This window comes from Mustela nivalis (genome assembly GCF_964662115.1).
Source record: "Mustela nivalis genome assembly, chromosome: 19".
NCBI lineage: Eukaryota > Metazoa > Chordata > Mammalia > Carnivora > Mustelidae > Mustela > Mustela nivalis.
The window spans coordinates 6,751,354-6,775,683 of NC_139038.1; the positions used below are offsets into that span (position 1 = coordinate 6,751,354).

A 24,330-nucleotide genomic window follows, 5' to 3' on the forward strand; every position below is an offset into this window, starting at 1 on the left:
ATAGAAGAAGACTAACCAGGGGCAGGCTGGAAGGAAGGGGGCTTCATCCCTGGATGAAGGGCACACTAACTTTCATAAAATATGCACCATTGAACTCTTTAGGTTCTGACCAGCTGGATTGGTAGCTCTTTTTCTTTGGAAGGGGAGATATAAAAGGTATTGGTTAAGACTAAATCATGGGGAGAGAGGACGTAAGTGGTTTTTTGTTTTGTTTTGTTTTATTTGCAGTGTGTGCTGCCATTATCATGGTCGTCATTAGCATTTATTAACAGCGTACTTCTATTGAGTCCTTATTTTAAACCGAGCACTGTGATGGAGTCTTCTGAGGATGCTTTTCTTAAGACGAACAGGACCTTTTATGAAATTTAAAAAGGACCCAACCTTCCTGCTTGGAGTGGAGTTGTGGTGAACATGAATCATGAGGAGCCAGGTATGAAGTGTTGAACAGAATTAAAATTATATGGCATTCCAGGGGAGAGAAAATACTCTCTCTCACCTGGGGAGATGTGAAGTGGCTTCATTAAGGGTATGGTATTTTATCTGAGCTGCAGGCATTCCTGATGCAAGTACCTAGGGTTTGGAACCCCACCCGGCAGCATCCAAGGCCAGGAGTGGGATGGCTTTGAGGACAATCAAGTCTGTTCCCAGAGATAGATTCAACCCAGAATGTGGGGATGTTGGTTGAGGAAGAGGGTATAGCAGAGGAGTTTAGAAATTGGGATGCATGAGGGTTAAGGATTTGAGGAACTGGGGGTGCATGGGGCTCTCAGAGGTCATCCCTTTGTCACAGGCTATTAGCACAGGCCATAGATTCCTATGAGTTCACCTTTTCCTCTTGTACCCTCTCTAGAAGGTCTGCAGATAAAGCTAATTTGCATCTGCTTTTTTTTTTGGTTCTGTCTTTAGGTGAGAGTTTATGCCCCTCAGCAGTCTGTGCGAGGGCCCAAGAAGGGACTTGGAAATTATTTATGGAGTAATGAGAAGACTCCCTGGCCATGGTAACCCAAGACAATGAGGTCTGTGTTCTTTAAGCCTTCTGTATGTAGAGCCTTCCCCTGGTTATCCCATTCCCAGAACAAAGACCCTGAAAGGGGTCTTTGCTATCGTAGCCCACAGGATAAAGCCTTCACTCCAAATAGTTTTCTTAGAGCTCCCTTCATGTCCTTGTTCCTCAGGCAGTAGATGAAGGGATTCAGCATGGGTGTGACCACCATATACATCACTGAAGCCAATGATTCTTTATCAGCTGAGTGGGAGGATGAGGGATTCAGGTAGACCCCTGTAATGGTCCCGTAGAAGAGGAGGACTACAGTAAGGTGAGAGCCACAGGTGGAAAAGGCCTTTTGTTTGCCTCGGGCAGATGGGACCTTGAGCACAGCAGATACAATGCGGGTGTAGGACACGAGAATGCCAAGAAAGGGGATGAGGACAATCAAGCCCCCCACCAGCAGAATCATGAGCTGGTTGAGCTGGGTGTTAGAACAGGAGAGCTGGAGCAGGGGAATGAGGTCACAGAAGAAGTAAGGGATGGCGTTGCTGGCACAGAACTCCAGCCGGGCCATGAGGACTGTATGTAGCAGGGAGTGGAGGCTGGCAATGAGCCAGGAGCTTCCTAGCATCAGGGCACAGATCTGCAGACCCATCATGGTGGAGTAGTGCAGGGGGTGACAGATGGCCACGTAGCGGTCATAAGCCATTGCTGTCAGGAGAAAGTTGTCCATGTTGGCAAGCAAAATGCAGAAGTAGATCTGAGTTAGGCAGCCGCCATAGGAAATGGACCGAGTCTGCATCTGAATGTTCACAAGCATCTTGGGGACTGTGGCAGAGATGAAGCAGAAATCCACCAGGGAAAGGTTGCTGAGGAAGAAGTACATGGGCGTGTGGAGGTGGGAGTCTGAGCCAATGGCCAGGATGATGAGCAAGTTCCCAGCTGCCCCGACCAGGTACATGACAAGGAAGAGCCCAAAGATCAGCTCCTGCCTTTCAGGCTGGCTGGAGAGCCCTAGGAGGATGAACTCAGAGATGCTTGTGTGGTTTTCTCCCTCCATGATTGGCTGGTCCTGCTGGGAGATCCAGACCAGGCAGAGGCTATAGGGAATGGGGGATGGGACCCATGCCTCCCTTCTTCCCTCATACAGCCCCTCAACTCACATCTGGCTAACTCACATCTCTCTGTTCATTTGGACACTGAACGCTCTCCACCTACCAAAGGTAGTGGCCAAAGAACGCTCTCCACCTACCAAAGGAAAAGCTTCAACCAGGGAGTCTTCAGGCCCCAACAGACCCTGAAGTCAGGGTTTTAATTATTTCACTGCGAAAATACTGCTGATCCTGAACTTGCAAAGGCACATATGCCATCCCTCTAAGGAGAATTCTTGTGACATATGACCAAGTACTCAGTGGTGCTAACAAACAAGGAGTACTTAGGGTGTTTTGCCCCCCCCCCCAGCCCCCTGCCCAGACTCTATCGTACTCTCATTCTTTGATTTGAACAACTCATGTCTCACTATTAAGTAAAGAACTATAGAAATACAATTTCTTCTTACTCCCAGTAAGGTTGCCATCTGAAGGCCCTTTCTCTACAGAATTCTGGAACCACAGTGGCACATATATAGAACCAGAGGGTCTTATTTGTACATACCCTTCTTCCCCTCAAATACTTTGTCTTCCTTTATTTTCCCCAGTCACATACAGCCCAGGGCTTAGTCCCAGCTGCCACTTGTCATAGGCTCTGGGTCATTTTGGTCCTGGTGATGATGACGTGAATGAAGTACGTCAGGACAAACCTGGACAGAAGAGCCTGCTGACTGGGACAGCACAGCCAGCCCTTCCGTCTGGGCTTATCCAGGAGGGGGATTTGCCTCTGGAGGGTAAGAGTTGCCCCTGCAGATAACAAAGAGAAACTAGTGTAACATCGCTCAAAGGAATGGAGTGGGCAAAAAAGAAACGACAGGAACACATTAAACTGGAGTTCATAATAGTTCATTGTGAGCTCAGCTGAAGTTTCATTAGATATATCACTTATTTTCCACTGCTTCACAAGACATAGTAGATCACAAAGAGGGATGGTGGGGAGAGAAAGAACTTGAGTCAGTGTGCTGAGCGGGGATGGGGGAAGAGCTGAGGGGGGAAATCAGTCTGGAAAAGCCATGGGGGCAGGGTTATGGCCCACCATGAACTGGGCAGGGAGTGACAAGGGGAAAACCGTCTTGGGAGGTTGCCTTACTCCACCGCACCATTTTGCTGAGGTGGAGCCTGCTTGGAGCTAAGGAACTTACCAGTGCAGGTGGGGAGGGTAAAGGAGGGATGGAGATTTTGACTATGCCGTAGCGTTGTTTAGAGCTATTCCTTAGTGTGGAAGATAAACGTGCTCCTTTAGTTTCACTGCTTTGATTTTCTCCAAAAGACCTAAAAAATGCCACCAGGTGAACTTAGCCTCAGGACATCTGTGTAAATGGGTCAGGCCTCCCTGGAGTGGCCAGTGCTGGGGTAGGAGAAGGGGGCATGTGGAGCAGGTGGAATGGGGCAGGGATATGGTGGGAGAGGGTCCCCCGTACTGGGAGAGGTCCATTATGAGACTGGGAGCTGTGGTGTGTGTAGCAGCAAAAACACTGTCCCTTCCTTGACTAGTACTCCTTTCAAACCAAAGTGACACCAGCCTCTTTTCCTTCCAATCCTCTACTTTTCAGAGATGTGGGAGAAGAAAAATTTCTTGTTACTCCTTCTCCCTCGTTAGGAAATTACTCTTCCCAAGTATTCCCTGTTTGAAGAAGACCCACGCTAAGATTGAGTCTAACTTAAAATGAAAAGGATTTTTCTCCCAGCTTCTGGATCATTCCTTTCTAAGGACCAATTCAATAATAAAAAGTATAAAAACAAAGTTACGGTGTAATTATCTGTAAAGTGGATTAGTAATCTCCGCGTACAGGGGTTGTTACAAACATTAAGTGAGGAAATACCCATAATGTGCATAGAACAATGCCTTGTAAGCAGTTGGCACCCAGTTAACTTGGCTATTGTAATTCAGTCATTATTTGTCAATTCATTTTTAGACGCAAATATGACTTCAAGCTCGAACTAAGCAAGATAATGAAAGGAATATTTTAGACCAATTTTGTTTTTAGACATAGATGCAAATGTCCCCAAGTAAAAAAAAAGTGTGCAAACCAAGGAAACTATGCATTAAAAGAATTCTCTATCGGATTCAAGGAAATCCATTAACCTAGTTTAACACAAACAAAATACCAACTACTGTAATGAGATCCAGATAAATTTATCAAAACCTTATAGATTAAAACTCTGAAAACAGTGCTTTTTTCCTTAATATGGTAAGTGGTGTATTTGAAAACAAGAGTCAACATCATGTTTATTGAAGACTTCTACTTTTTCCCTAAAAAGAAGAACACAATATGGGTATTCTCTGTTTTCACTCCTTATTTAATATCTTGTTAGAAATGCTGGCCATGGCTATCTGTAAAGAAAAAAAGAAATAAAAACATAACTTTTTGCAAAATATCTATTAATAGCTAAGCTATTAAAAGAAATGAAGTCACTGCTAAAAATAAAGTTAATGAGCAGAGTTGTAAAATGTAATATCACACAAAAATTAGTAAATTGATTACTGATAGATCAACTGTAAATAACTATCAAAAAAAAAAGGAATGAAAATGGTGTTTTCATTTCCAGAGATGATGAAATTGAATATTTGGATTTTAATTCAACTTGGGAAATGAAATATTTGTTCAAAGGAAATTATAATGGGTAAAGTAAAGGAATATATATAATAGAAATGTATTCTAATTGGAAGGTTTTAATTAATTCAGATGATCATGCTTCCAAGTTTATAGATATATTATCAATAATAAATATATACCCTACAGCAGGCACTGTACCAAGTACTTAAACATTAATTTTAAAAATTTCTCCCAGGGTCTATATCTTTGCAATGATGATGTAGTGATGTAATAGAATATTATACAGATATTAAAAATGAAAAAAAAGTGTTGATTTCTGGATATTTGTCTATGACATAGACTTTAAAAGCAGAACATAAGGTAGCAGGTACATACAGATAACATCTATGTACATCTGACAACAAAAATACATTAATTTGGAGGGTAAGGGGAACAGTTTGAGGTTTAATTTCTGCTAGTTTTTCCCCTGCTAAGTTGCTTCCATTTAGCAAGAAATAAGAATTAGGCTATTGTAGTCAGTCACTTGCTCTGCTTCTGACCATGTCTGAGCAATAGCAAACATTTTCAGATGTCTCTGCCAAGGATAAGCATTAGAAGGTGTTGGAATGACTGGATAGGCCCTCATAGTTGGGAATGAAGGGAGGCTGAGAGAAATGGTCCCGACGTCTAGTCCTATGTGAGTTTAGGAAGTTTGTAAAGTGTTGGGGTTAGATCCCTGTGTGGTTTCCAAAGTCCCCTACAGGTCTCTGATTCTACTTGTCTTTGAGAAGTGGAGGAGTAGATGTCTTTAGTCTTACACCTTTGGGGGCATTGAGAGAGGAGTGTCTTCTTCTGTCCCCACCTTATCACTGACCTGTTCAGTTGGTCTGATTTCTGTCAAGCCCACCCAAGGATGCTGCCTTCTCCTGAGTTACTCCTCCTTGCTAAGGAGGGGCAGATGGCTCACAAGCGTCCTGGAGCTGGAGACTCAAACCTGGGCCCCATTGGAAGCAAAATGCAGAGCAAGTGTGTGGGTGGAAGGCAGGGTGAGCAGGAGGCTGAGAGATTTGGGCTCATTCCCTAATTCTTGGGCCAAGGAGAGATGTGTGGGGCTCACACTTGAATTATTTTCAGGTCTGCTGTTGGCCTCTAGGGAGCCATTCTCAGTGGGCATTGTTAAAAATAAATGTGCAGTAATTGTCTTGGGTCTGGCTGGGCCCAATTCTCCTGGACTCCAGACACATCATCCCCTTAGGGTTTTTCTACTGGGAAGTTATTACTTCCAGTGGTTTAATTTGTTACTTTTGTCTACAGGGAAAGTCTTAACATTTTCTTACTTCTTATCTTCCATACAGGGTGTTCAGTCAGATTGGAACTCAGCATTCATTAAAAAAATTGTAATGAAGTGCACATAATATCTTAACCATTGTTTAGGGTACATTTCACTAGTGTTAAGTACCTTCATATCACGTGTAACTAATCTCCAGAATTCTTTCATCTTCCCAAACTGAAATCCTGTACCCATGAAACAATTCCCCATTCCTCCCTCCCCCAGCTCCCTGGCAACCACCACTGTACTTTCTGTCTCTGTGAGTTAGCCTACTCTAGGTACCTCATATAAGTAGAATCATATAGTATGTGTCCTTTTGTGATGGGCTTATTTCACTTTGCATAATCTCCCCAGGGTTCATCAGTGTTGCCACTGTCAGGATTTCCTTCCTTTTTAAGGCTGAATAATATTCCACCATATAGATATAGTCCATTTTCTTTTTTAATCTATTGATGAGACACTTGGGTTGCTTCTACCTTTTGGTTACTGTGAATAATACTGCTATGAGCATGGTGTACAGATATCCTCTTAAGTTTCTGCTTTCAGTTGTTTTGGGTAGATTCCCAGAAATGGAATTTCTGGATCATGGGGTAGTTCAATTCTTACTTTTTAATATTTTTTTAGGACTCTCCAATGCTTTCTCCACAGAAGATGCACCATTTCACATTCCCAGCAGTGCACTAAGATATTCCCACTTTTTTTTGGTCTTTTTAAGATTAACACATAATGCATTATTTGCTTCAGGGGTACAGTTCTGTGAATCATCAGTTTTACACGTTTCACAGCACTCAGCAGAACACATACCCTCCCAATGTCCATAACCCAGCTACCCTATCCCTCCCCTTCACCGCCCAGCAACCCTCAGTTTGTTTCCTGAGATTAAGTCTCTTATGGTTTGTCTCCCTCCCTGGTCCCATCTTGTTTCATTTTTCCCTCCCTTCCCTCATGAACCCCTGTCCTGCCTCTCAAATTCCTTATATCAGAGAGATCATATGATAATTGTCTTTTTCTGATTGACTTATTTTGCTTAGCATAATACCCTCTAGTTCCATCCGTGCTGTTCTTTTTGATGGCTGCATAGTATTCCATTGAATATGTATACCACATCTTCCTTATCCATTTATCTATTGATGGGCATGTAGTCTCTTCCCATAGTTTGGCTATTGTGGACATTGCTGCTATAAACATTCAGGTGCACGTGCCCCTTCAGATCACTACATTTGTAAAAGGTTCCCACTTTCTTCTTATTGACACTTATTTTCTGTTTTTTTCTTACTAAAGTTTACTAGGAACAAAGAAGAATCTGTAGAGGGAATATCAATAAATATAAAATACATGTGAAACATTTAGGGAATCACAGACAACACTGTTAGCAACTGTATGCGAGTGTGGGAGGGCTGCTGTGACTTGGACACTTCTATGAATTTATGGTCAAGGGGCTAAAACTTTGTCTTGCTGGGGGGACCTCAGGCACCAGCAAAAGGTGGAATTGCTTTTGTCTTCTAAGAGCCTCCTTAACCATGATAATTGAAACTTTTGTAATTTTGTATGACTGGGAGGGAGGTAGAGTGGATACTGTTACATATATACACACATGTGTGTGTATACACACACACACACACACATATAATAGTAGACAGTCTAATGGATATGAGGTTTTGATTTGCATTGCCTGAATATTAGTGCTATGAACATTTTTATGTGTGATTGTTGGTCATTTATATATCTTTGGAGAAATGCCTATTCACATCCTTTGCCATTTTTTTAAAATGTTCAGTTCACCATCATATAGTACATCATATAATACATTGTTACTCTTTGATGTAGTTTTCAAGGATTCATTCATTATTTACGTATAACACCTAGTGCTCATCACATCACTTGCCCTCTTTAATGCCCATTACTCAGTTACCCTATCCCTCAACACCCCTCCCTTCTATAACCCTCAGTTTGTTTCTTGGAGTTCAGTCTCTCATGGTTTCTCTCCCTCTTTGATTTCTTCCCATTCAGTTTTCCCTCCCTTCTTCTGTGTTCCTCCACACTATTCTTTATATTCCACATGAGTGAAACCATATGATAATTGTCTTTCTTTGCTTGACTTATTTCACTTAGCATAATCTCCATTTCCATCCATGTCAAAGCAAATTGTGGGTATTCCTCCTTTCTGATGGCTGAGTAATATTTCATTGTATATATGTACTACATCTTCTCTATCCATTCATCTCTTGAAGGGCATCTCGGCTCCTTCCACAGTTTGGCTATTGTGGACATTGTTTCTGTGAACTTTGGGGTGCATGTACCCCTTCTTTTTATTACATCTGTATCTTTGGGGTAAATACCTAGTAGTATAATCGCTGCTCATACGGTAATTCTATTTTTAACATCTTGAGGAGCCTTCATACTGTTTTCCAGAATTCCTTTGCCAATTTTTGATGAGGTATTTTTAAATTATTAAGTTGTAGGAGTTCTTTATATATATGGGATATTAAATCCTTATCAACTATATGATATATAAATATTTTGTCCCATTCCATAAGTTACTTTTCACTCTGTTCATTGTGTCATTTGATATATAAAAGTTTTAAATTTTGGTATTCATTCATCTGTTTTTTTCTTGTGTTTCATTTGTTCTTGGTGTCATATGCAAGAAATCACTGCCAAATCCAGTCATATGCAGGGAATCACTGCCAAATCCAATAGCATGAAGGTTTTACCCTATGTTTTTTTCTAAGAGTCTTATTTTTTAATTGTTTTAAAATATTTATTTATTTTAGATTGTAAGGGGGAGGCAGAAGAGGAAGGAGAGGGATGAGCAGATTCTTCCCTGAATGCAGAGACAAGCACAGCTCGATCCTACAACCCTGAGATCATGACCTGCGCTGAAGTCAAGAGTTAGATGCTTAACCAACGGATCCACCCAGGTGCCCCTAGTGTTAGTGCATTCTGAATTTGACTGTATATTTTCCTTTTACAGTGAGTTTTAACCTTCGTATGCTTTCCTGTTACTAATTGCATCCTTTCATTTTGCCTTAAAGAACTCTTTAGATTTCCCTAAGGAGGCCTAGTGATGATGAATTCCCTCAGCTTTTATTTGGGAAAGTCTTCATGTTTTCTTGTTTTCTGAAGGACAGCTTTGCCAGGTGAGACATTCTTTTTAAGGGTTTTATTTATTTATTTGAGAGAGAGAAAGCACGAGCAGGGGTGGGGGTAGAGGAAAAGGGAAAAGCAGACTTTCCACTGAGCCGGGAGCCTGATGTGGGGCTCGATCCCAGGACTCTGAGATCATGACCTGAGCTGAAGGCAGATGCTTCACCGACTGAACCACCCAGGTGCCCTAACAATTTTCTTCTTTCAGCACTCGTTATATATTATCTCACTGCCCTTTGGCCTGCAAGATTTCTGCTGAGAAAGCAACTGATAGTAGCATGGGTGTTCCTTTGTATGAGATGAGATTCTTTTCTCTTGCTGCTTTCAAAATTCTTTGCTTTTTTTGATTTCTGGCAGTTTTATTATAATGTGTTTCAGTGAAGTCCTCTGGGTTGAATGTGTTGTGCCCTATGAGCTTCATGTATCTGGAGGTCTACATTTTCCCTTAGATTTGGGAAGTTTTCAGCTATTGTTTCTTTATATAAGCTTTCCCCCCCCCCTTTTCCCTCTTGTCTTTTGGGACTCTCATTATGTGAGTATGGTTTTGTTTGGTAGTGTCTCATAATTTCTGTAGGCTTTCTTCACTCTTCTTCATTCTTTTTTCTTTTTAAAAAATTTTAAAAAGATTTTATTCATTTATCTGAAAGAGCTCACAAGTAGGCAGAGAGGCAGGCAGAGAGAGAGGAGGGAGCAGGCTCCCTGCCAAGCAGAGAGCCCCATGTGGGGCTCGATCCCAGGACCCTGGGATCATGACCTGAGCTGAAGGCAGAGGCTTTAACCCACTGAGCCACCCAGGTGCCCCTCTTTTTTCTTTTTTATCCTGAGTAATTTCAAATGGTTTGTTTTTGAGTTTTTAAAAAAATTTTTTATTTTGGGGTGCCTGGGTGGCTCAGTGGTTAAAGCCTCTGCTTTCGGCTCAGATCATGGTCCCAGGGATCCCTGGGATCAAGCCCCGCATCGGGCTCTCTGCTCAGCAGGAGGCCTGCTTCTCTTCCTCTCTCTCTTTGCCTGCTTCTCTGCCTACTTGTGATCTCTGTCTGTCAAATAAATAAATAAAATCTTATTTTATTTTATTTTTTAAAAATTCAATTAAAAAAACATGTAGTGTGTTAATAGTTTCAGAGGTAGAGTTACAGTGATTCATCAATTGTGTATAACACTCAGTGCTCATTACATCATGTGCCTGCCTTAATGCCCATCACCCTGTTATCCTCTCCCCCTACCCCTTTCCCCTATAACAACCCTCACAGATTCTTCCACTTGGTCATGTCTGCTCACCTTTTCAGTTTTCATTTCAGTCATTGTATTCTTCACCTTGAGCATTTCCATTTGGTTCTTTTTAAAAAAAATTTTTTTAAAGATTTTATTTATTTATTTTTCAGAGAAAGAGAGAGAGAGAGAGAGCGAGCGCACAGGCAGACAGAGAGGCAGGCAGAGGCAGAGAGAGAGGCAGGTTCCCTGCTGAGCAAGGAGCCAGATGTGGGACTTGATCCCAGGATGCTGGGATCATGACCTGAGCCAAAGGCAGCCGCTTAACCAACTGAGCCACTCAGGTATCCCTGGTTCTTTTTTTTTTTTTTTTTAATGATTCATCTCTTTATTTGTCTCATTTTGTTCATGTACTGTTTAAGATGTTCATCAAATTGTGATGCATCTATGTTCCCTTGATGTTACCTGTGTTCTCTTGTAGCTTGCTAATAATTATTTTAAATTCTGTGTCTGGCAATTCATAGATATCAATTTCTTTGGGGTCAGTTATAGGGAAATTATTGTGTTCCTTTGGTGCTATCATGTTTCCTTGATATTTTCTTTATTTGTTTCTTGGAGCATTGCACTGATATCTGTGCATTTGATAGAGTAGTCAACTTTAACAGATTTTAGAAACTGGTTTTGGTGGGGAATACCTTTACCTATGGGTAGGTGTGAGGGTGTTTGCTGGGCAGGATGTGGCAATTCCAGCTCCAGAGAAGGCCCAGCAGCATAATCTTTGTGCAGCTCCCTTAGCTGGGGTGAAGGTTTGTGAAGATAGAAAGGGGCTTTCAGTGGTCAAGACTGTAAATATCTATAGGAACTCTTGGGGTCTTCAGCTACCTGGAACCTCCTGATCTTATTTTCTCCTAGGGTTTTATTCTTCTAAGGGTTGTCATGGCTGGGAGTACCCCTCTTGGCACTGTATCCAGCTTGTGGGTGCCCTTGAAGTAGTGGTGATATTGTGTCTAAAGTTCCAATGACCATGTGCCCACCATGGCGCAGGTGACTGGAATTGCAGTAGGACAGTGGCTCCAGGGTCAGGGACACTGAAGAGTCCACAGTGGGGATGGCTCTGTTGCCCAGATGCTGGCACTTGCTGAGCAGAACAGAGCCAGAGTCTGGAGTGCAGGTGCTCACAGAGTGATAGTGGCTGTAGAATCCTGGCATTGGCTAGCCTACAATGACAATGGCTCTGTTGCTGGAGATTTGAGTGCATACCAGTGGCCTCAGAGGCAGGTTCTAGAGCATGGGTGTGTGTGTAGCAATAGTGGCTCTAGGGTCTGGGGTGCTGGCTAGCCCATAGCAGTGATGTCTCTGGTGCCTGAGATAGGAATATATATGGAGCAGCCATGGATCTGGGATTTGAAGTGAGAGCACATTTAGAGTGGCTATGGAATCAGGGTCTGAAGTGTGGGCACAGACAGAGAAACCAGGGCTCTGGAGTCTGGGGAACCCATGAAGTTAAGGGAGGCTGGCAGCCCTGGTCCTAAGGTGGCATAATAGTAGCTCCTTCTAGGGGATGTGCAGCAGCATATCCCTTTTTTTGAGGGGGGGGAGGGTCTTCTGTTTCCATGGCCATTAGTTACCACAGTGTCAAAAGCTTCCTGTGTCTCCTGCAAAGCAGGTCACTGGGGTCTGTGCCAATGAACACTATGGAATCCTCCCCTAAGAAAGCTGTGGGGAGTCTGCAGTTTTTGAATTAAAATCTCTTCTGTCTGATATTAGTAGAGCCATCCCTGTTCTCTTTGGTTATCATTTTCATGGGATATCTTTTACATCCTTTAAAGTTTAACCTATGCATGTCATTAGATCCAAAGTGAATCTCTTGGGGGAAGGGAAGCTGGGTGGCACAGGGGGTTAAGTGTCTGACTCTTCATCTTACTTAGCTCAGGTTGTGATCTTAAGGTTGTGGGTTCAAGCCCCATATTGGTCTCCATGCTGGGCGTGGAGCCTACGTAAAAAAAAGTGAATCTGTTGGGGCATCTGGCTAGCTCAGTTTGTAGAGGATGTGATTCTTGATCTCAGAGTCATAAGTTTGAGCCCCAAGTTGGTTGTAGAAATTATTTTAAAAAATAAACTTAAAAAAGGGGTGCCTGGGTGGCTCAGTGGGTTGGGCCTCTGCCTTTGGCTCAGGTCATGATCCCAGGATCCTAGGATCGAGTCCCACATCAGGCTCTCTGCTCAGCAGGGAGCCTGCTTCCCCCACCTCCCCGCTCTGCCTACTTGTGATCTCTGTCAAATAAATAAATAAAATATTAAAAAAATAAACTTAAAAAAAAGTTTTTTTTTTTTTTTTTTTTTTTTTTTTTTTTAAGAGCAGGGAGAGAGAAGGGGTTTGGGGCAGTGAGAGAGGGAGAGAGAGAATCTTTTTAAAAAATCTTAAAAATTTATTTATTTATTTATTTAAATTTTTTAAAAATTTATTTTCAGCATAACAGTATTCATTATTTTTTCACCACATCCAGTGCTCCATGCAATCTGTGCCATCTATAATACCCACCACCTGGTACCCCAATCTCCCACCCCCCCGCCACTTCAAATCCCTTAGATTGTTTTTCAGAGTCCATAGTCTGTCATGATTCACCTCCCCTTCCAATTTCCCCCAACTCCCTTCTCCTCTCTAACTCCCCATGTCCTCCATGCTATTTGTTATGCTCCACAAATAAGTGAAACCATATGATACTTGACTCTCTGTGCTTGACTTATTTCACTCAGCATAATCTCTTCCGGTCCTGTCCATGTTGCTACAAAAGTTGGGTATTCATCCTTTCTGATGGAGGCATACTACTTCATAGTGTATATGGACCACATCTTCCTTATCCATTCGTCCATTGAAGGGCATCTTGGTTCTTTCCACAGTTGGGAGACTGTGGCCATTGCTGCTATAAAGATTGGGGTACAGATGGCCCTTCTTTTCACTACATCTGTATCTTTGGGGTAAATACCGAGGAGTGCAATTGCAGGGTCATAGGGAAGCTCTATTTTTAATTTCTTGAGGAATCTCCACACTGTTCTCCAAAGTGGCTGCACCAACTTGCATTCCCACCAACAGTGTAAGAGGGTTCCCCTTTCTCCACATCCCCTCCAACACATGTTGTTTCCTGTCTTGTTAATTTTGGCCATTCTAACTGGTGTAAGGTGGTATCTCAATGTGGTTTTAATTCGAATCTCCCTGATGGCTAGTGATGATGAACACATTTGCATGTGTCTGATAGCCATTTGTATGTCTTCATTGGAGAAGTGTTGGTTCATATCTTCTGCCCATTTTTTTGATATGATTGCCTGTTTTGTGTGTGTTGAGTTTGAGGAGTTCATTATAGATCCTGGATAACAACCTTTTGTCTGTACTGTCATTTGCAAATATCTTCTCCCATTCCATGGGTTGCCTCTTTGTTTTCTTGACTGTTTCCTTTGCTGTGCAGAAGCTTTTGATCTTGATGAAGTCCCAAAAGTTTATTTTCGCTTTTGTTTCCTTTGCCTTTGGAGACATATCTTGAAAGAAGTTGCTGTGGCTGATATCGAAGAGGTTACTGTCTATGTTCTCCTCTAGGATTCTGATGGATCCTTGTCTCACATTGAGGTCTTTCATCCGTTTTGAGTTTATCTTTGTGTACGGTGTAAGAGAATGGTCGAGTTTCATTCTTCTACATATAGCTGTCCAGTTTTCCCAGCACCATTTATTGAAGAGACTGTCTTTTTTCCACTGTATATTTTTTCCTGTTTTGTCGAAGATTAATTGACCATAGAATTGAGGGTCCATATCTGGGCTCTCTACTCTGTTCCACTGGTCTATGTGTCTGTTTTTATGCCAGTACCATGCTGTCTTGGTGATCACAGCTTTGTAATAAAGCTTGAAATCAGGTAGCATGATGCTCCCAGTTTTATTTTTGTTTCTCAACATTTCCTTAGTGATTCGGGGTCTCTTCTGATTCCATGCAAATTTTTGGATTATTTGCTCTAGCTCTTTGAAGAATACCGGTGGAATTTTGATCGGAATGGCATTAAAAGTATAGATTGCTCCAGGCAGTATAGACATTTTAACAATGTTTATTCTTCCGATCCATGAGCATGGAATGGTCTTCCATCTTTTTGTGTCTTCGACTTCTTTCATGAGTGTTCTGTAGTTCCTCGAGTACAGATCCTTTACCTCTTTGGTTAGGTTTATTCCCAGGTATCTTATGGTTCTTGGTGCTATAGTAAATGGAATCGATTCTCTAATTTCCCTTTCTGTGTTTTCATTTTATATTTTTTAAATTTCATTTCAGTGTACCAGAATTCATTGTTTATGCACCACACCCAGTGCTCCATGCAATATGTGCCCTTCATAATAGCCACCACCAAGCTCACTCAACTTACCACCCCACCCCTTCAAAATCCTCAGATTGTTTTTCAGAATCCATAGTCTCTCTTGGTTCATCTCCCCCTCCAATTTCCCTCAACTCCCTTCTCTGGAGAGAGAGAATCTTAAGCAGTCTCCATACTGAGCATGGAGCCCAGTGCAGGTCTCCATCTCACAACCCTGAGATCATGTCCTGAGCTGAAATCAAGAGTTGGACAATTAACTGACTGAGCCACCCAGGTACCTCTAAAGTAAATCTTCTATAGACACAGTATAGTTGGATTCTATTTCTGACAATCTCTGCCTTTTGACTGGGTAGTTTAATTTATATTTTTATTTAAAGTAATTACTGATAGGGAAGGACTCACTATTATCATTTTGATATTTATTTTCTGAATATCACATAGCCTTTTTATTCCTCTTTTCCTACCTTACTACCTTCCTTTGTATTTGGTTGGCTTTTTGTAGAGACATGTTTTGATTCCCTTTGCATTTGCCATTGTGTATGTTCTATAGATACTTTCTTTGTGTTTTACCCTGTGGATTATATAAGACACCCTGAAATAGGGACGCCTGGGTGGCTCAGTTGGTTGGACGACTGCCTTCAGCTCAGGTCATGATCCCGGAGTCCCGGGATCGAGTCCCGCATCGGGCTCCCAGCTGCATGGGGAGTCTGCTTCTCCCTCTGACCTTCTCCTCTCTCATGCTCTCTCTCACTGTCTCTCTCTCAAATAAATAAATAAAATCTTAAAAAAAAAAAAGACACCCTGAAATATAACAATCTATTTTAAACTTAACTTCAATCACATAGGATCTCTACTCCTTTATAGCTCTCTACTTGCCACCCCCATTTTATTTTATTATGTCATAAATTATATCTTTAAATATTGTGTACCCATTTTTATGCTTTTGTATTTTAAATACTATAATACAATAAAAAGTGGAGTTACAAGCCAAAATTACCATAATACATGTTTTTATGTTTGTTCATATATTTATCTTTATTGGAGAACCATATAGTTTGTATGGTTTTTAAGTTACTGAGATCCAAAAAAAAAAAAAGAAGATAGAATCCATTTCTACTAGCCTATCAGAATTCTAAAGGAATATTACACAGTCCCTGTCTCCTTCTTAAGAAGTATTTGAAATGGAGCACTGGGTGTGGTGAAAAAATAATGAATACTGTTTTTCTGAAAATAAATAAATTGAAAAAATAAAAAAAAGAAGTATTTGAAAAATTCTGGCTTCTGTCATTGCTAAAGTAATTTCATTAGCATTGTGATTTGTTGATTTATGCCCCCCAGTCACCCAGATAATTTAATGGGTATGAACCTATTATGTTTCGTCAACTTCTATACGGCTTTTTCCTTGGTGAATATAATTCCTGGTCATGCAAATAATACCCTTTAGGTTCTATTTAAAGTATATATTTTGAGAGAATTGAAACTGTCAAAGAGATCTTGACTTCAAGTGTCAGGCTAGAACTGTTTCATCATAGTGTGTTTCCTTGGTGAGCTGAGTTCATATTCTCAACCTGCTTATACTAGTCTGGTTATAATCTGAACTTCCTGAGGTTAATTTGCCAAGTTGAGGTCATTGTTTAATATTCAACCAGGATTATGTCAGCAAAGCAGTGCTGTGGGAAAACATCAGATGTGTGTTGTAATTGGTGACTTTATTTGAGTTGCAACGTATTCTCTCTGGTTATTGATCTCAGCCACCACTTCTGCCTTCTATCTCTGTTTTCTAGGTCTGCAACCTTGGAAGTTTAAAACTTAGGTTATATAATCCTAGCACCTGGGCATTGAGAACATTTAGTATAATCTCCTTACATGTGGACAAGGAGTTGAGAGTGGGAGGGTCTTGCCCACAGTCAAGTGAATGAATAACAGATTGGAGTGGGACCCTTGGGTGACTTCTCCCCAACAATACTGTTCCAATTGTCCCTTCATTTCCTCCATAATGTCACATCTGGTCTGATCTGGCCATTTCCCAATTTCCACCACCTCTTTTTGTAGGTCACTTTGTGACCCAGAAAACTTCTGTGGCCCTTGAATACATTCTTGGAAGGAATGCTAAGCCACAGTTTACAAAGCTGATCTGGGTGAATTTGATGGACGACCTGAGCCTTGTCCTCTTGGCATCATTATCTTCTGACATCTGTTTTCCACTTCCATAGGTAGCTCGCATTTGAAAAGAGCTGTTCTAGGAGGTCAGACTTGACTCTTTGGCTGATCTTGGAGTGCTCACTCAAGATGTGACCCAGTTTATTCCTTCCTATCCGTTTCCCATCCTTTAGACATGTCCTCTGTTCCAACATAGCAGTTCTGTGTGTTGTCTCCCTGTGAGGACTTTGCTTTCTAAGACTATGCTAGACTCCATGGAGAGAGCTGCAAGCCCATGGGAGTGGCCTGTGGAAGCTCTGGAACTGGAGGTGAGGGCAGCCTTAGCAGTTGGCAGGCCAGGAGAGAATGGCTGAGCACACAAAGGCTCTCACTTTCGTCCATGGATAAGCATGCCCTCCTAAACTCTCTCGCTGGGCATGGTACTTAATGATGGAGAAATAAAAGAAATTTTACCTTTTTTTTTTCAAAGATTTTGCTTATTTATTAGAGAGAGAGGGGGAGACCACAAGCAGCGGGGAAGGGCAGAGGGATTGGGAGAAACAGACTCCCCACTGATCAGGGAGCCTGATACCGGGCTCAATCCCAAGACTCAGAGATCGTGACCCGAGCTAAAGGCAGACAGTCAACCCACTGAGCCACCCAGGCTCCCAAAACCATTTCACTTCTATCAAGATTTCCAACCCACCAACTATTAATCTCATTCCTCTGAAAACTTTGTGGGTATATGCTCCAGGCAAAAAGGAAAAGGAGAAGGAAAACTAACACTTAATTATATGTGTATTAGAGTAGATGCTTTGGGTGTGCTGTTCATCTCCCTGAAGACAGTTTACAGGCTGAGGGCTTCCTGTGCCTCAGGGACTGGGGTGCTCTCTGCTCACTGGCATGTGTTTGGCTCACTGAGAGGAAGGCAGGAAGTGCCAGGCAGTTAATGCCCAAAGCAGCAATCTTTCACAAGTAAGAGGTGGGAACACATCCTAACTTCCCTTTCCCTCAGCATGGTTCTGAGGCACATCATGCACAGGCATCAGAAGGTCCCCTGCAGGGTGGGGCTCCAGTTTTCTGTAGCACTTACCTGCTCATGAACATACACTGTATTCACATTCCTACTTTCCTTGAGCCATGTCTCCATCCTTTTTGAGTGCTGCCTGGGATCACCCCCTAAATTAATTATTTATATCCAAATGTTTGTCTCAGGGTCTGCCTCTGGGGAAAATTCAAACTAAGAGCCCTCTTATATACCAGGGGTTTTACATGCATTATTCACTTACTTTTTGTACAAACCATGAGATATGCATCAAATCCTTTTTAGAGATGAGGATGCTGAGGTTCGGAGAGGTTGAACAGATTCCTCAAGATCACATAGCTAATACAGGTAGAACAGGATTCGAAACTATGTTTGTGTGACTGCTAAGCCTGTCCCATTTCTGCCATTCCAGGATGCTTCAGGGGAAAGCCCCTGAGTGAGGGTCAGCAGATCTAAGCTCTGGGTTCCCTTCTTTCTCCACATCATCGTGTGACCTTGGGCAGGCCCCTGAGTTGTTCTTGGTCTAAATCTCATTTGCATTCCTACTTCAGGGCTTTTGCACAAGCTGTTCTCTTTGTATAGGATGTTCTTCTTCTCGTTTATCATCCCTATGTTAGGGGTCCTGAGTACCATACTCAGTGATTTTTGAGAAAGATTCACAGAACTCAGTAAAGCTTTTATACTCATGGTTATGGTTTGCTGCAGCAAAAGCATATAGATCGAAATCAGCAAAGGTAAAAGGCACACAGGATCCAAGCTTTCAGTTTTCCCCTCCCAGTGAAATTGTACAGACATCCTGAATCCCCCCAGCAATGACGTGTGACAGCACATATGATGTATTGCCAACAAGTGAAGCTCACCTGAGCCTTGCTGCCCAGGGTTTTTGTTGAGGGTTGGTCACATAAGCAGGGAGGGCTCATGTGACCTTAGTTATTCCATCCAGCACCTCCAAAGGTCAAACAAATACAGCATGGCCCAAGACCCCTACCACAATTCACAGTGCTGGCATAAACTATCTGGTATGGCCCATGCAGCGCAGGTATACAAGGACTCATAGTAGGCAACATATTCCAAGGGCTTAAACATTTTGCCCTGGAGCTGATCAGGATCAGTCCTTTCTTTGAGATATGTAGGATTTGGGTCTGCTGAGTTAGCAGGCGTGCTGAGTTAACCCTATACTATACACTCTTTGCTTTTTCTGTCGCTCAAGCCACAAACATGATTTCCTCAGAGAAACTTTTGCCAACCAACCATCCTGAATTACCCTCTATCACTTCCTATCATTCTGCCTTTGTTTATTTTCATCATTGCTCTTCTGAACACCTTATATTTTTTTATCTATCCTCTACCTCCTCCCTCTAGAATACAAATTATTGAAGAGTAAGGACATTGTTGATCGTATTATATCTCAAATGTCAAGAACAGAGAATGGCAAAAAAAAAAATAGGCACTTAATAAACACTTTTTGACAAATGAAGGAACCTGGACAATGTACTTATTTTATTTCAAGATTTTATTTACTTGAGAGAGTGAGAGAGACAGAGAGACAGAGCAAGAGACAGGGAGGGTCAGAGGGAGAAGCTGCCTCCCTGCTGAGCAGGGAGCCCAATGTGGGACTCAATCTCAGAACCCTGGGATCATGACCTGAGTTGAAGGCAGACGCTTAATGACTGAGCCACCTAGATGCCCCATTTTAAATTTTCTGATAACCATATTGAAAACCTAAAAAGGAAGAGATGAAATTGATTTTAATAGTATATATTATTTAATGCAATATATATCCAGAGACTATCATTTTCTTTTTTAAAATTTAATTTTTTTCGTGACCCATAATTCATTCTTTATATACCACACCCAGTGCTCCATGCAATATGTGTTCTTAATACCCACCACCAGGCTCACCCAACTCCCCACCCTTCCCCTCCAAAACCCTCAGACAACAAAGAGAAATAAAAGGTATTCAAATTGGCAACCCTCAGTTTGTTTTGTGAGATTAAGAGTCACTTCCTGGCGAGCGGAGCCAGAGTCGAGACCAGAGGCCGAACTCGGGATCTGACAAGATGGCCGGGCTGCCCCGCAGGATTATCAAGGAAACCCAGCGTTTGCTGGCAGAACCAGTTCCTGGCATTAAAGCAGAACCAGATGAGAGCAACGCCCGTTATTTTCATGTGGTCATTGCTGGCCCTCAGGATTCCCCCTTTGAGGGAGGGACTTTTAAGCTTGAACTATTCCTACCAGAAGAATACCCGATGGCAGCCCCTAAAGTACGTTTCATGACCAAAATTTATCATCCTAATGTAGACAAGTTGGGAAGAATATGTTTAGATATTTTGAAAGATAAGTGGTCCCCAGCACTGCAGATCCGCACAGTTCTGCTATCGATCCAGGCTTTGTTAAGTGCTCCCAATCCGGATGATCCGTTAGCAAACGATGTAGCAGAGCAGTGGAAGACCAACGAGGCCCAAGCCATAGAAACAGCTAGAGCATGGACTAGGCTATATGCCATGAATAATATTTAAAAATCGATCTGATCATCAAGTGTGCATCACTTATCCTGTTCTGCCAAGACTTCTTCCTTTTTTGTTTGCATTTAATGGACACAGTCTTAGAAATATTACAGAATAAAAGCCCAGACATCTTCAGTCCTTTGGTGATTAAATGCACATTAGCAAATCTATGTCTTGTCCTGATTCACTGTTGTAAAGCATGAGCAGAGGCTAGAAGTACCATCTGGATTATTGTGAAACGTTTAAAAGCAGCGGCCCTTCTCTGCTTTTATTCATTTCCCCCATCATGGTTAAGCACTGTGAATGAAGGTAGTTGTCAGGGTTAGCTGCAGGGGTTTGGGTGTTTTTCTTTATTACTTTTTTGAGGGGGAGAGGTAGTTTTATTTTAATTTTATGGGCTCCTTTCCCCCTTTTTATGGTGATCTAATTGCATTGGTTAAAAGCAGCTAACCAGTTCTTTAGAATATGCTCTCTAGCCAAGTCTAACTTTATTTAGACACTGTAGATGGACAAGCTTGATTGTTTGAACCAAAATGGGAACATTAAACAAACATCACAGCCCTCACTAATAACATTGTGACTTTGCTGTCAAGTGTAGAATCCTTCCTTCAAGAAAAAGCTTGTGACCATTTTGTATGGCTTGTCTGGAAACTTCTGTAAATCTTATGTTTTAGTAAAATATTTTTTGTTATTCTAAAAAAAAAAAAAAAAAAAAAAAAAAAAAAAAAAAAAAGAGTCACTTCCTGGTGATTCACAGACCTGTACCCCTGGGGATAAAAATATATGTTTATAAAAAATAAAAAATTATATAAAAAAAAGGTATTCATATCAGGGAGATCATATGATTAATCTCACAAAACAAACTGAGGGTTGCTGGGGGGAGGGGGTTTGGGAGAAGGGGGTGGGATTATGGACATTGGGGAGGGTATGTGCTTTGGTGAGTGCTGTGAAGTGTGTAAACCTGGTGATTCACAGACCTGTACCCCTGGGGATAAAAATATATGTTTATAAAAAATAAAAAGTTAAAAAAAAAAAAAAGGTATTCAAATTGGCAATGAAGAAGTCAAACTCTCTCTTTCCATATGACATGATACTTTGTATGGAAAACCCAAAAGACTCCACCCCCAAACTACTAGAACTCATTCAGCAATTCAGTAATGCAGCAGGATACAAAATCAATGTACAGAAATCAGTTACTTTTTTATACACTAACAATGAAAATACAGATAGGGAAATTAGAGAATCAATTCCATTTACTATAGCACCAAGAACAATAAGATACCTGGGAATAAACCTAACCAAAGAGGTAAAGGATCTGTATTCGAGGAACTACAGAATACTCATGAAAGAAATTGAAGAAGACACAAAAAGATGGAAGACCATTCCATGCTCATGGAACGGAAGAATAAACATTGTTAAAATCTCTATACTGCCTAGAGCAATCTATACTTTCAATGCCATTCTGATAAAAATTCCAGTCCCATCCATGTTGATACAAAAGTTGGGTATTCATCCCTTCTGATGGAGATGTAATACTCCATTGTGTATACGGACCATATCTTCTTTTCTTTTTTTTTTTTTTAAAGATTTTATTTATTTATTTGGAAGAGATCACAAGTAGGCAGAGAGGCAGGCAAAGAGAGAGAGGGAAGGAAGCAGTTTCCCTGCTGAGCAGAGAGTCAGATGCGGGGCTTGATTCCAGGACCCTGGGATCATGACCTGAGCCAAAGGCAGAGGCTTAACTCACTGAGCCACCCAGGCACCCCATATCTTCTTTATCCATTCGTCTGTTGAAGCCTGGCTCTTTCCAGTTTGGTGACTGTGGCCATTGTTGCTATGAACATTGGGATACATATTACACGTCTTTTCACTACATCTGTATCTTTGGAGGTAAATACCCAGCAGTACATTTGCAGGGTCATAGGGTAGCTCTATTTTTAATTTCTTAAGGAATCTCCACACTGTTTTCCAAAGTGGCTGCACCAACTTGCATTCCCACCAACAGTGTAAGAGGGTTCCCCCTTTCTCCACATCCTCAACAACACTTGTTGTTTCTTGTCTTGTTGATTTTGGCCATTCTAACTGGTGTAAGGTGGTATCTCAATGTGGTTTTGATGTGAATCTCCCTGATGGCTAATGATGATGAACATTTTTTCATGTGTCTATTGACCATTTGTATGTCTTCTTTGGAGAAATGTCTGTTCATGTCTTCTGCCAATTTTTTGACATGATTATCTGTTTTTTGAGTGTTGAGTTTGAGGAGTTCTTTATAGATCTTGGATATCAGCTCTTTGTCTATAGTGTCATTTGTGAATATCTTCTTCTATTCTGTGGGTTGCCTCTTTGTTTTATGGACTGTTTCCTTGCTGTGCAGAAGCTTTTGATCTTGATGAAGTCCAAAAAGTTCATTTTCTATTTTGTTTCCTTTGCCTCTGGACACATGTCTTGAAAGAGGTTGCGGTGACCGATGTTGAAGAGGTTACTGCCTATGTTCTCCTCTAGGATTTTGATAAGATTCATGCCTCGCATTGAGGTCTTTTATCCATTTCGAGTTTATCTTTGTGTATAGTGTAAGAGAATGGTCAAGTTTCATTCTTCTATACAAAGACTATCATTTTCAACATGTGACCAACATACAAATTAATTAATTAAATGTGTTACTTTTTTATACTTAATCTTCACAGTACAGTAAATTCATATAATGCTTTGTAGCAAATCTCCACCCAGAGCAGCTGCATTTCAGGGGCTCAATAACTCAGTGGCTGCTGTATTGAACAGTTTGCCTGCAGAAGGAACAAAAGTCTGAAAAAGGGTCAAGAATTGGGAAAGGTCATAGGGTCAATAGCCCCCCCACCCAGACTTAATTTCAAGGTTATTTTTGTGCAAGAGTTGAAACTGGTTTGAGAAAGAGGCTGTGTCCAGAGTGATTCGAGCGCTTGCCCTGGAGTTCAAAGACCTGGGTTTAAATCACACTCCAACACAGACCAGCTGTGTAGTGTGGGGCAGGCACTTCCTTTGCTGTGTGGGGAGGAGAAGGTCACATTAGTTTCAGGCACAGAGGTTTGTTTTTGCATGTTCCAAACTTTTCATCTCCTGTTAAGTTGTCCTCCTAAGGGACTAATGGGTGCAGAATCAGCAGAAAGATGGTTCCATTTCCTGCAGAGACGCAAAACTTTGGGAGCAGCTGCACAGCCTACTCATTTGGAGTGAGAGGAAAGGCCATCGCAGGGGAACTGGTGATGCTGGGCATCAGTCTCAGAAGCAATAGTTCTGTGAAAGGAGCTTGGAGCCATCTGGAGTATCTTGCATTATGTTCCATAGCATTCCAGAATTTTGATTTATTCAACCAGTATCTGTTGAACTCCTGGTCTGTGCCAGGTTGTTATTTCAATGTTGAGAATATCAGGGTGAGCAATAGGGTTTCTACCTTTGTCATGGGGTCATGTCCTAGTTAGGAGAGAGATAGCCAATAAGTAGGCAAATATAGCAGTTATATGTTGCTATAGAGGCAAGGAGGAAATGAACTGGTGCCGAGATTGCAGCTGGCGGGTCTGAGGGCCTGGGAGGGCCCCTCTGCCGAGATGGTATTTTAAGCTGAAACGTGAAGAATTAGGCCCCATGAATTGCCAGGGGAAGAGCATTCCGGGTGGCAGAAACAAGGAATACAAAGGCCCTGAGGCAAGAAAGGGCTTGGATTTATCTGACAATAAGATCCAGGTGTCTGGAGGGCAGCCAGTGAGGCTGGTGGTGGAAGGAGACGGGGCTGGAGGGGTGGACAGGGACCTCGGGGGCCAGTGGCAGGAGTCTGACTTTTATTAAGTGCATGGGGAACCCACTGGAGAGTCTTTAGTGGGAGAGTGAGACAATGGGCTTTCCCTGCAGTGGCAGTGTGGAGACTGGCTGGGAGCCAGCAGAGTAGAAGTTGAGGTCTGC

The 24,330-nt window shown here is 41.8% G+C and overlaps 1 protein-coding gene and 1 pseudogene across 2 annotated transcripts; one reads left to right on the top strand and one right to left on the bottom strand.

Moving 5' to 3' along the window:
• Positions 1-1,100: 1,100 nt before the first annotated feature.
• Positions 1,101-2,134, bottom strand: LOC309854238 (olfactory receptor 1f45-like; annotated as a pseudogene). The gene has a single exon. The product of its transcript is annotated as an olfactory receptor 1f45-like (transcript).
• A 17,770-nt stretch (positions 2,135-19,904) lies between these two features.
• LOC309854075 (ubiquitin-conjugating enzyme E2 N) lies at positions 19,905-20,567 on the top strand. Its single transcript, XM_082712791.1, has one exon. The coding sequence runs from the start codon at positions 19,951-19,953 to the stop codon at positions 20,407-20,409; it is 459 nt and encodes a 152-aa protein (XP_082568917.1). The 5' UTR covers positions 19,905-19,950; the 3' UTR covers positions 20,410-20,567.
• Positions 20,568-24,330: the final 3,763 nt, after the last annotated feature.

What these genes read in the sequence shown, in the direction of transcription:
- LOC309854075 (XM_082712791.1), top strand. Translation starts at nt 19,951, where the DNA reads ATGGCCGGGCTGCCCCGCAGGATTATCAAGGAAACCCAGCGTTTGCTG.